General features: G+C 43.4%; 1 protein-coding gene across 3 annotated transcripts in view; it reads right to left on the bottom strand.

Annotated features, from left to right (window-relative positions):
- Positions 1-12,981, bottom strand: part of golm2 (golgi membrane protein 2) — a 113,670-nt gene that overhangs the window by 87,663 nt on the left and 13,026 nt on the right. For all 3 annotated transcript variants that reach the window (XM_038813175.1, XM_038813176.1, XM_038813178.1), the window contains exon 2: positions 7,219-7,389. In XM_038813175.1, the coding sequence (XP_038669103.1) occupies positions 7,219-7,389 (171 nt within the window). The remainder of the gene's footprint in view (positions 1-7,218; positions 7,390-12,981) is intronic.

Raw genomic sequence — 12,981 nt, 5'->3', positions numbered from 1 at the left:
TAGTTCAAGAAGTCAGCTCACCATCACTTTCAAGGGAAAGTAAAGTAGAGATGGGCAATAAATGCTAGCCTAGCCAGTGACACCTGCACCCATGAACAATTAAAAATCCTTAGACGTAGCTGTTGGGCATTTGAACTGGAGAAAAAGTAATTTTATTCCTGCTTCTTTGCCTCAGGATAGGCCCCTCGTCTGTGGGTTTCCAGAGGAATAGCATGGTGTTAAAATTCCTACAAAATCTCCCACCCCCAAATCGCAATATTGTCAGCAGGTAGAATTTTTCCCCCCCCATTATAAAAATGCTCTACATGATCTTTATTTTAATATTAGAACCTGCTACCAATTACTTCAGGGAGAGAAATACTGGAATGCATTTACTCCATCATGCAGCAAATCCTACCTCAGATTATTCAGATTTCAAACATCTGCTTCTAAATCACTTATGCCAACTATTTCCAAGCCTTGCCTTTGTTGTTGTAAGAAATTGATAATATATAGTATGTATATCTGTTACAGTAATGTTTTTAAAAGCCTGGGTTAGGGTGTGTACGGATCTCCTGCAGCAATTTTTTTGTTTTAAATCCTGGTTCAAAAGACAGACAGACTTTGTGGCTGCAAAATGTGCAATTAAGATGTCAGGAAAGTGAGATCAAGTTGACAAGGAGGGGTCTAATGTGATTTTGTTATGATTTCTGGGTACTTCCTGGGGAGTAAAGAAGTTCAAACCCAATGTCTCGATTTAAGCAAGCAGGTCATGGGATTGGAGTGAAATAAAGCTGCAAGTAATGGGAGGAGCCAGGTTCATAACGGGCAGTTTTAGGTTTAGTTTCTGCAAGCTGAGAGCTGAACAACAGCTTTTGCTAAAGGTCGTCAGATTCAGCATTAATCTGGCAGACAGGGATCTGCAGGCCGTTTATTAAAAGTATCGCTCCTCAGGCAGTCTTTCAAATAACTCTATCCAGAGAGCAGCAAGTAATCCTGCGTTTGCTAACTTTATTTAAGTGGTTTTTGACCTGTGATGGGTTTTGCTGGATTGGAAATAAATGAGGTATCAGTTCGGAGTTAGTGTTTTGTTTTATTGTTAAGCATTGTTTAACTAGTAATTGTAAGCTATATTTCTGTGATGTTAAGACAATTCAACACTGTGTTAATAATAGTTTTAATATATTATATCCCTATTTGTGCATGAAGTCACTCCTGAATAAAGTATCCTTTCCTCACAGTTCTACAAATTAAGTGATTGGGGTTCCTGTCCGGTATCTCAGCAAATTTTGGGGTCTGGTCCAAAATCTGAATATTGTTCATTGCAATAGCAATATCTTAAAACCTAGATACTGGGAGTGTCAAACTCAGTGTAAGCAAATGTACATCAGGACCACATGAGCACATGTACAGTCCTTATGCAAAACACCGAAAATTCAGACTGTCAGTTTACCACTGCCCAGAATGCTCTGCAATTCCCTTCAATAGTGGGATGGGAAGGCCATGAGCATGCAGCTTTGGATGGTCACCCTGCACCGATTCTGATTTTTACACGCACATCTTCAGTTCATGACAAGAAGAGGGAGGCATGGCTTCCTGCAGTTGCTTTTGTCACCAGGCCTTACACCTCCCCTTGTCACAGGATGCCTGCTGAGGTTGGCACTGTACAGGTCCCACAGGTTCAGCAAAAAAAAAAAAAACAAATAACAGTAGTTTGAATTGGGGGGGTACAAGCAAATTAATCTCCACCCTCAGGACACAGGGAAGACGTGAAAATGCCATTAACTTGAGAACAAACATAAAGAGCTCCACTGTGCAGTAGGTAGGTTACACATCCGAAAAGGTTTGACCTGAAATTTACCAGTTGATAAAAATAAAAAATGATTTAAACCTTCTGAAGTTTAAAGATAAATTATTTACATTTATCTATCACTGAATCTTCTAATTTGCATTTAACCATGATTCTGATCGTGTATGTATGTGCGTGTGTATATATTTGTGTAATATGCAAAGAGAAACTTGTTGACAGATTCTACATGCTAGACTTAATATTAACATTGAATATTCATAGTTGCATTTAAGTCTAGCATGTAGAATCTCTCAACAAGTTTCTCTTTGCATATTATACAAATATATACACACACAAAATCAGTATCTTTTAGCTAAACCTTGGTAACTTTGTAGTATTCAAGGCTGGATAAGAGTAAATGAGAATTGAAACATAAGCTGTCGCGTGCTTCAGATCCCTCTGAAACCATTGGAGATTGAAAGAGGTTCTGATGGTGTAGGCCTTACAGTGCCACTGCCAGAAGAAACCAACTTCAACAGATCTAGGCATGACTGCAGTAAATGCTACTCGCACTCTCTCACCCAAGGTAATGGGGATTTAAAGGAAGAGATTAAAAAGCAATAGGAAATATAAATTTACCACAGATACCAAGGGAGTACCCATTAACATGCCAACTCTCATCTCAAATGTGCAGCTATAACATCAATCGCAGTGCAGATCAATATGGTTTTCAGCCAAACTGGATGCAAGGAGGACATATTTCAACACAGAGAAGCAAAATAATGGTCAGTTTTTGCCAAAATTCTCTTTGTCACTTTGACAAATTTCAAAAATATTTGTACCTTAGTTTACAGAATTGACTATTGTTATATTCCAGCAGTTAAGTGCAAACAAAATAGGAACAATGAGACGTTATTGAGTTCAACTACAGAGAAACATTGCCCAAGTGACAACAACACATACTGGTGATCTGAGAGGACTAGGAAGGATTGCGGGGACTCCTTTTTTAAAAAAAATATAAATTTAGAGTACCCAATTCATTTTTCCAATTAAGGGGCAATTTAGCCTGTTCAATCCAACTATCCTGCACATCTTTGGGTTGTGGGGGAGAAACCCACGCGAATGTGCAAACTCCACACAGACAGTGATCCAGAGCCGGGATCGAACCTGGGACCTCGTGCCATGCTATCACTGCGCCACTGTGCTGCCCTCAGTGACTTCTTTTTGCCCAGGCCCTAGGATTTCTACTCTTGAATTGCACCATTGACCCACAAAGCCTCATTTAGATTTGCTCTCAACCACGTTCGATGCTATTTAGTATAGGAATTTCAGCACTAATAAACCAGGAGTATAGGAGGCTGTAATTTAAGAGATGCAGTTTAATTCAATCATGGTGCCATCAATTAAAACCCACTGAAACATGTTAATCAAATCCAAAAAACACAGTTTTTGCCTTTATTTCAGTTCCCTCTGTCACCCTTCCAATATACACCTACTATTGCTAGGATACAGAGTGCAAATGTAGACATCTCACCCAATTGGCTAGTTGCTACAAGGCTGGGGAGTTAGCTATTTAAACATTCTTGCTGAGCTGAATATTATTCTCCCCCAACACAGATTCTGGTAGAAAGCAGAAGCAACACAAGTTTGGTTACAATTTCTGCTCCCCAAGCCCCAAGACAGAAACCGGTCCACCAGCCTTAATTGCGATTCTAGGCAACATAGCACCAGCTGACACCAGATCAGGGGACAAACTTGGTACCACCTTGTTTGATTATCGCACAAAATGCTGGGCACTTGGGTTTCCCATAAATCGCTCGTCACGAGGGCTGCGATTCCTCATTATAAATGTTGACTGTTCTTCAAAACTCCCAACAAGGAATGAAGTAGATTTCTGTATTTAAATCAGCTATGATTTAAATTGCTCAATGCCAGACAATAGCAGAGTAACAGTGGATCACAAAAGGACAGCTTTAACTGAACGATTAATATCCGGGGTGGGGGGGGGGGATCTTTCAATGGTCTACAGCTATCATTTTGACCAATGGCAAAAACGTGATAAAAAAAACAGCTCCGATCTGTACTCCATCCTATCAGAGCAGTTTATTTTTAATCGTCAATTCTGCCCAACACAAAGTTATAAAAAAATTATTTTAAAATCCAGGCTACTGGTCATGTGTTTTCTTTGCTTCTCCAAGGAAAATAGTGGCACCACCATATTGTGCAGGGCAAGACCAGAGTTCACAGCAGCATGTTCCTTAAATCCATATAATTTGGATAAATGGTATCTGTGGGGCGTAAAGTTAGAGGCAGCAGTTTAAAAGGTTAGCTTTCAAATGGATATAAATTTGTCCCTACATTTTCTGGTGAAGCGTTTTTCTTCTCTAACATGTAGTGCTACAGCAGCAGGCTTTCAAGTCAAACCATTGCCTCCAGGTCTATTAGGATAGACTAAACACTACTTTACCAAAAGGCAGCGTGGACTACGAAGTCAGGAATAGCAAGCTTAATTAAAACAGAAAATTCTGGGTCTACATAGCCGACTTAAAATAGGGGCCCAGGTAAAGTGTCACTTCCAAATATTACGTAGTCTTCTCTGCCACAAAGCATTTCCCACATTCCCCAATTTTATTTCAGATAAGGGTAGTTTGGGATTTTTTTTAATTTTTTTTTTTAAGGACAGAAAACCCTTCAGCTCTGTAGAAGATCAAAGCGACTGGCTGTTATACCTCAGCAAATAACCCCTAATTCTCCCAAGTATCAAGTCGATTTTCAATTTTGGTATTGGCTACACTGTTGCCGTTTTCTCCAGAAATGTAACATCAAAAGGTATAAAGTAATAAACATAGCAACCTCACAATTACAAGCCCTTACAATATGATTTTATCACGAGAGGTTAAAAGCATGTGCTCTCTTACATTCACTTAAACAATTGGGACAACTTAAAAATCATTCATGGCACACAATTACATTTTAAATGTGTTTTTAAATGCAGATTGCTAAAAATTAATAAACTGCTTCTTTCACTCAATAGCTCTTTCCAACTTGAATTAGGATGTACCCTTCTAATTAACTCAGTGCCACCTTTAATCTGACAACTGCTACTTGGGACGGCAAGTTGGCGCAGTGGTTAGCACTACTGCCTCACGGCGCCGAGGCCCCAGGTTCGATCCCGGCCCATGTCCGTGTGGAGTTTGCACATTCTCCCTGTGTGCGCGTTGGGTCTCACCCTGTAGCCACGTCCCGATTTCAAAATGGACACTTGCAAAGAGTAAAGAGAAAATTGGACAATGCTAAGAAAACAAGCAGGTGCAAGGTTTGCCTGTGGATTGGAGTTTGCAGCTCCTAGACAAAACCGACACTACAAGCCATTAGCATAGGAATGAGCTATCTCCGGGGACAAAAGAGACACATTTAAGAAATCGGTACCAGAGCAGACTCCCCGGCGCCAGTTGAGACCAAAACAAAGGCAGGCCAACGGTCACCTAGGACCCGCCCAGTGATCAAGCAACGACCCCTTTATTGGAGAAAATCAATACGATTAGGACATGGTCCAATTAATTGGGGCCAAGTTCAAGGCCCGCCCAGAAGGGCGCGAAGCCCCTTTGGAGTATAAAGAGGAGCCCCCAAGACAGATCGTCCTCTTCGTCTTCACCTTCATCTTGGCCTTGGCTCTCAGCGACGAGAGACCCGCCAAGCACCAGACAAGCAAGTCTAAAGTCAATGCACGCTATGAGATAGGTGCTCCTAGCTACTATTCTATACCAGTTCGATGCCAGCAGCCTCAGAACCGGCAAACGGCCATTGTTCCTCTGACTGAGTGGGCACCCGAAGCTAAGTATAGGCTTTTAGTAGTAGTTGTAGTTTAGTGAGTAGAGTTTGTGCACGAGTATAATTGACGTGTGTAAATAAATGTGTATTGATTTCAAACTTACTAACTGGTGTATCGAGTCTTTGATCAGTATTCGGTTTTGAACCTTGTGGCGGTATCAAAAAGATACCGGGCAACTCTTGAGCAAACGTAATTAAAACAGAGCAAATTAAGGAGAGGATAACAAGCAACAGCCCCCACAACACAAAGATGTGCAGGGTAGGTGGACTGGCCATGTTATATTGCCCCTCAATTGTAAAAAATGAATTGAGTATTCTTAAATTTATCTTTTTAAAAAAAGAGAAAAAAACAACATTTTTTGGCATAGAGTACGAATCTGAATGCCGCAGAATAGGATAACACGTGACCTCAACATGCAGTCAACAATTCGACAAGGGGCTTCTGAAGCAGAAATCTGAGGGTATCCGTGTTCTTTTTAATTCAGGGTGTGTTTAGTTCCTTCTCAAGCTAATTTTTTTGTTTCTCTTCCTGAAACATTGGTTCTATGTTCTAGCAATGAGTCATAGAAATGACAGCACAGTACAGGTCCTTCGACCCTCGATGTTGAAACCAATCGAAAGCCCATCCACACTATTCCATTATCATCCACATGTTTATCCAATGACCATTTAAATGCCCTTAAATGCCCACTACTGTTGCAGGCAGGGCATTCCATGCCCTTACTACTCTCGGAGTAAAGAACTTGCCCCATTAGCTAGGATGTGGTTAATGACCACTGGGCCTCAACAAGTATTGGCAGGCTATTGAACCTGGGAGTTCAATTTAAGACACTTTTATTATTCAAAGCACATGTTCGAAATGTTGATCCTGATTAGCTTTGAGAGTGAAACAGAACATTTGCTAGTGGCCGTGCTACAAGTAAAAAATGCAAGACAAAACTAAAAAAGGTTAAATAACAACCCTAGCAGTCCTGAATTATGCATGACAGTAATTTGATAGCTGGAAAGGAAATTTAGTGCTGAGGAATTTAAATCAAAATCAATTTATTTTCTCATTCTGCAGAGCTTAGCAATTATATTTTGAAATTATTTAAACTAGCCAGTTTGCATTTTACTTGCTCTGAATTACCAAGCGACAGGCACATCATAACATTCATTTCACTGTAGCCTGTGAAACTGACCCATTAACAAAATAATCATCACTTCCCAATCTTCAAAAACAAACAGGACACATTGCACTGTGCTGCACAAATATTCTTAATTTACTGATAGTGTTCCTTAGCAATTTAAAATTTCATAGCAAGAGATGACTGTGTAAGATGTAATTAAAAATGCAATAGGGGAGCTTGTTCAATTTTCTGTTCTCCACGGAACATTTAGCCGTGTTACAAGAAACAACTATTTTCATTCTTCCAGAACGAACACAATGTGGTTAATGAAATGATATGGCTATTACTCAATTCGCAAAATCAAACTATACAGAGAAACAAGCAACAATTTGTAAACGTCATTATTAGTGTCAAATATCACAAATAAATTAGAGCAGCAATCCTTAATGGGTGCATATCTGATTGATGATTATCAATCTTGGTATGCACATTATGACTTAACATACTTACTTTCTCCTCAAAGCATTTCTTCATCAAATTCTCTTTATTTTGGAGCTGGTTACCCAGATTGCTACATTCATCCTCTTTTTCGTCAAGCTGCCGCCTGTGAGTGTCCACTTGCCCCATTAGCTCGGAATTCCTCTTCTCCAAACGACTTTTAGCTGTATCGGTCTTCTTCACCTAGGTGGATGAGAAACACATTCAAATGAATTACTTAAATTTGATAGAGAACCATGAGAAACAGAATTGTTTGAAACTTATCCCAACCCTACTTACATAAACCCATTGGCTGCAGGATTTTATATATGTATAAACAGCTTCAAAGTATCTCTGATAGAATCCCAGAATCCCTACAGTGCAAAAGATGGTCGTTTGGCCAATCAAGTCTGCACCGACTCTCTGAAAGAGGACTATACCCACACCCCTGCCATATCCCCACGCGTTGATCATGGCCAACCCACGCAGACTGTGGGAGAAAGTGCAGACTCCACAAAGACATACCAAGGCCGGAATTGAACCTGGGACCCTGGTGCTGTGAGGCAGCAGCACTAACCACTCTGCCACCATGCCATCCAGTCTGATCCCATTCTCCCGTTTTCGTCCCACTCTGAAAATAGTCCTTTTCACGCAACTAACTCCCTTTTAATGAGACCCTACTTCAATGCTTTGAAGCAAAGAACTCTGCATTCTAATCACAGCCAGCATCAAATGTTTTTTTAAACTTGCTCTTTTGCTTCATGGAAACATTCAGCTTGTGCTCGTTACTGTCTCACAGACCAATGGAAATCATCAATATTTAACCTATAATAATTCTTCCCAAGACCCTATCAGGTTACCCAAGGCTCATTCAGCTCCTCAACTTTGTCTCCCTTGTGATTGTAACACTTCACGCTTAGAACAGCCTATTAAATCCACATCTTCCTAGAGCGATTAAATGTATACATGACAATTCAATTCCAGCTGAAGACATCAGACAAATCCAACATTACCACCTTATCTTTGTAGTTTTCTATGAACTCGAAATTTAATACCAAGGGTTCCAATTACCTTTCATACACCCTTATTCGACCTGCACTGGCACCTTTAAGTAATTGGAATATCGGCACACCACTGTATCTTGGTCCTCTACTGCAAACATGTACACAATTCCCTATTTTTTTTAAAATATTTTTATTAGGGTATTTGCAAGTTTTGAAAATAACCATAACAGCGACATAAACATGGTACAATAAACATTTCAACCCCCATCACAATCTTCACACACCCCAACCCGAAAGCAACAGTCCGGTTCTCCCCCCGGAATTCTGCTTACATTTTCATTTTCCCTGAGAAAGTCAACGAACGGCTGCCACCTCCAGGTGAACCCAATCATTGACGCTTTAAAGCCAAAACCCTCCAAGCTTCGGGCATGCCCAAAACACGTGGACATGATTTGTTAGGCTTCCCGGGCACCTTGCACACCTGTCCTCTACCCCCAAAAAGCATACTCACCCAGGCCACCACATGTGGGCCCAGTGGACTACCTTGAACTGTATCAGGCTAAGCCTGGCACATGGTGAGGATGTATTAACCCTGCTTAGGGCCTCTGCCCACAGACCCGCCTCTATCTCTCCTCCTAGCTCACCTTCCTATGGTGACGTGCATCACTATAAATGAAAAATGAAATGAAATGAAAATGAAAATCGCTTATTGTCACGAGTAGGCTTCAATGAAGTTACCGTGAAAAGGCCCTAGTCGCCACATTCCAGCGCCTGTCCGGGGAGGCTGGTACGGGAATCGAACCGTGCTGCTGGCCTGCTTTAAAAGCCAGCGATTTAGCTCAGTGAGCTAAACCAGCCCCTAAATACACAAGGGGTTAATGTAAATACATGTGTCTAGCTAGACACTAGAGGAAGCACCAGAGACATGACACACAGACACTCAACCAACAGAACAGTTAGATAGGACACGACCAATGGGCATTCACAATACACAGAGGTGACACCATCACAGGAGGGCATTACACCAACCCATATATAAAAGGACACAACACACATGATCTTCCTCTTTCCAGTGGAGACAGTCAGTGAGTACAGACACAGGGTTGATTCAATATCACTCCCACCACGTTGACTGTAACAGACTGGTTCGTCAGTCTGAGTAGCTATAGAAGGATTAACAGTAGTGTTGAAACCGGGTAATAGAAGTGTAAAAGGTTTAATAAACGTGTTGAAGTTATCTCCACGTCTGAACCATCCTTTGTCAAGTGCACCACAAGGAAGCCGCTTATGCTACACCTAGAACAAGACACTTCCCACTTGCCCTTAAGCTCCTCCACCAGAGTTTCCTCCAATTCCAAAAGTTCCTGGTAAATATCTGATACCTTCCCCTCTCCCACCCAGGTACTGGAGACCACTCTGTCCTGTATCCCCCGTGGCAGCAGCAGCGGGAAGGCCGGAACCTGCCTTCTCAATAAGTCTCACACCTGCAGATACCTAAACCCATTCCCTACTGGCAATTCAAATTTATCCTCCAAGGCTTTCAAGCTGGGGAAGCTCCCGTCTATAAATAGATCCCCTATCCTCCAAATTCCTGCCTTTTGCCATCTCCGGAACCCACCATCCAGCCTACCCGGTACAAACCGATGATTATTATAAATCGGAGTCCAAACCGATGCTCCCTCCACTCTCTATCTCCTCCACTGCCCCCAGATTCTCAGAGCCCCCACCACCACCGGACGTGTGGAGTATCGGGCCGGCGAGAATGGAAGAGGTGCCATTATCAGTGCTCCCAAATTTGTGTCTCTACATGACACCGCCTCCATCCACTCCCACACCGACCCCTCCCCCACTACCCACTTCCTAATCATGGCTGTATTAGCCACCCAGTAGTAATTGCAAAGGTTCTGCAAAATTAAAAAATTGCCATCATATTTAGTGACGAGCAGCAATGAAATGCAGTGAAGGGGTAATTCTTCTAACTTTACTGGAAAACGGTTTTTAAACTTTCAAAGTTTTCAATAGCTCATCACAAGTTTTTTTTTCATTATTTTACAGCAGAATCTTAACTGCTCTGCAGTGTAATTATCCACAAGGATTCAACTGGGTGTTGGGGCATGATTTTGTAAATATCCACTGTAAATAAACTGCTTAAATCATTTTTATCTCCACAGGCATCAACCAGAGTCAGCAGCATCAGTCACATGTTATCTTGATGCTCAATGAAGAACATCTGATCCTTTAGCTTGTACTTTGAGATTTTACTTTGTAGTCCCCGACGGTTGATTCAGAGACTTTTTGGGGGGGGGGGGGGGGGGGGGGGGGGGGGGGGCTGGTCACCTAGAACGTAAAAGGGGTTAGGTGACCCAGTGAAGAGGTCAAGAGTTTTTGCTCAACTGAGGAATCCAAATGCTGATGTGGTGTTTTTGCAGTAGACTCACTTGTGGGTAAGAGATCAGATCAGAGCAGACTGCCGAAGCAGTGGGTAGGGTGTGTGTGTTTCATTCGGAAGTGCCCTAGCTGCAGCAATTTTGGTTACTAAGCGGGTCCCCTTGTCGGTCACCAGGATAGTGTCGGATAGATACGTGGTGGTCAGTGGGTCTCTGGTGGGTACATTGGTGGTTCTGGCAAATGACAATGCCCCTACTGGCATTTAGGGGCTGGGTTTAGCACAGTGGGCTAAATATCTGGCTTGTAATGCAGAACAAGGGAGTAGCGCGGGTTCAAATCCCATACCGGCCTCCCCGAACAGGCGCCGGAATGTGGTGACTAGGGGCTTTTCACAGTAACTTCATTGAAGTCTATTTGTGACAATAAGCGATTATTATTATTAAGAAGTTGTTCGCTTCCATTTCCAATCTAGATACACACAAGCTGGTTCTGGGAGGGGACTTAATTCTGTACGGAATCCTAAAGTGGACCGTTTCAGGCCTAAATCGTTGGCTCTAGCAGGAGTATGGAAGTTACTTCTGGCCTTTAAGAGCAGAAGGGGGGGGGGGGGTTGGAAAGAGAGAACCGTATACATTTCTGCACCCAAGCGATAAGTAGTTTTTGGTTTTTTCCCTCACGTGCATGAGATCTATTCCAGGGTTGACTCTTTCTACTGGGTAGGTCCCTGTTCCCATGGACTAACGGGCGGAATATTCGGTAATAGTAATCTCCGATCATGCTCCACACTTTGTGGACCTGGTGCTGAAGATGAATCCCATTCAGCACTCACCATGGACTTTAGATCTGGTTTTATTAGCAGAGAAGGGGTTTTGTGAGCGCATGTCTGCAACCATCGAAGGGTATATTAGATTTAACAAGAACGACTGTCTCCCCCCCCCACACTGTGGGAGGCCCTTAAGCCAGTTGCAAGAGGGTAGATAATCTACAAGGCGCATTTAGATAGGACTGAGAGGGCAGAAAGCAGTGACTGGTGGGTGCCATTTTGGAGGCGGATTGCCGCTATTCGGAAGACCCTACTCTGGAGTTGCTGGCAACTAGGAAGCAGCTGCAAATGCAGAAGGCGGTGGGCCAGCTGCAGCGCTCAAGGGGGATGGTTTGAGTACGGGGAGAAGGCAGGTCGTCTTTTGGCTCTCTGACGCAGCATGCAGCTTCCCGGGAGATCGTAGAGATCAGGGACTTTTTTTTAAAAATACATATTTTTATTGGCTTTTCTCATTTATTTACAGTTGTTTATATGCACATTACACTTTTCTTGCCCGCGCTAATTTACTTTATTTTAGAGGTTTATTTTGCCCTTCATTTAACTAACTATGTACATTTTGTTGCCCTCTGGATCGGTCTATGATTCTCTCCTCTTCCCCCACTGGCTTCAGCACCCATCCTCATCTCTTGTAGTTTCCCCACCTTCCTTACGCTCCCCCCCCCCCCCCGGTTGCACAGTCCTTTGGTTCCTCATCTATTTTTTTTTCTTAGCTTACTCCTCGTTATTGGCCTCGAACAGGCCGACGAACTACTCCAAGTATCCAGGAAGCTTTCCTCTGGCCCTCGGATGGCATACTTAATATTCTCCAGGTGGAGAAATTCAGAGAAGTCAGCGAGCCAGTCTGCAGCTTTGGGTGGTGCTGCCGATCGCCAGCCGGGCAGGATTCTCCAGTGCGCGATTAGGGAAGCGAAAGCAAGGGCGTCGGCCCCATTCCCCATGTGTAACTCTGGCTGCTCAGATACTCCAAAGATTGCCACTATCGGGCATGGCTTCACCCTCACAGCCTTGGAGAAGGCTGTCCAGAACCCAGCAAGCCCAAAACATGCGGGTGTGGTTGGCCAGGCCCCTCTGGCACCTCTCACATTTGTCCTCCACCGCCAGGCAGAACCTGCTCATTCGGATTCTAGACAGGTGCGCTCTGTGCATCACATTGAGCTGCATTAGGCTTAGCCTTGCGCAGGAGGAAGAGTTCCCCTGCTCAGTGCTTCGCTCCAGAGTCCCCATCCTACCTCTGTCCCCAGTTCGTCCTCCCATTTTTGTCTGGTCTCGTCCTGTGGTGCAGATTAGGGTCTTGGGCAGCAGATTGGTTCCACCCCAAGGGAAGCAAATGCAGCGTTTGAGGTTATGTTCAGGGATCTCTATAGATCAGGGCCCGGGGCCTGGATCGGACATGTTGGCGTTCCTAGATGGGTTGTCTGTTCCAATGGTTGACGGAGAGAGCGAGAGAGCGAGAGAGCGAGAGAGCGAGAGAGCGAGAGAGCGAGAGAGCGAGAGAGCGAGAGAGCGAGAGAGCGAGAGAGCGAGAGAGCGAGAGAGCGAGAGAGCGAGAGAGCGAGAGAGCGAGAGAGCGAGAGAGCGAGA

This window comes from Scyliorhinus canicula, chromosome 12, assembly GCF_902713615.1.
Source record: "Scyliorhinus canicula chromosome 12, sScyCan1.1, whole genome shotgun sequence".
Classification (NCBI taxonomy): Eukaryota; Metazoa; Chordata; class Chondrichthyes; order Carcharhiniformes; family Scyliorhinidae; genus Scyliorhinus; species Scyliorhinus canicula.
Note: the sequence above shows the minus strand (reverse complement) of the source record. Positions and strands in the feature narration are given on the sequence as shown.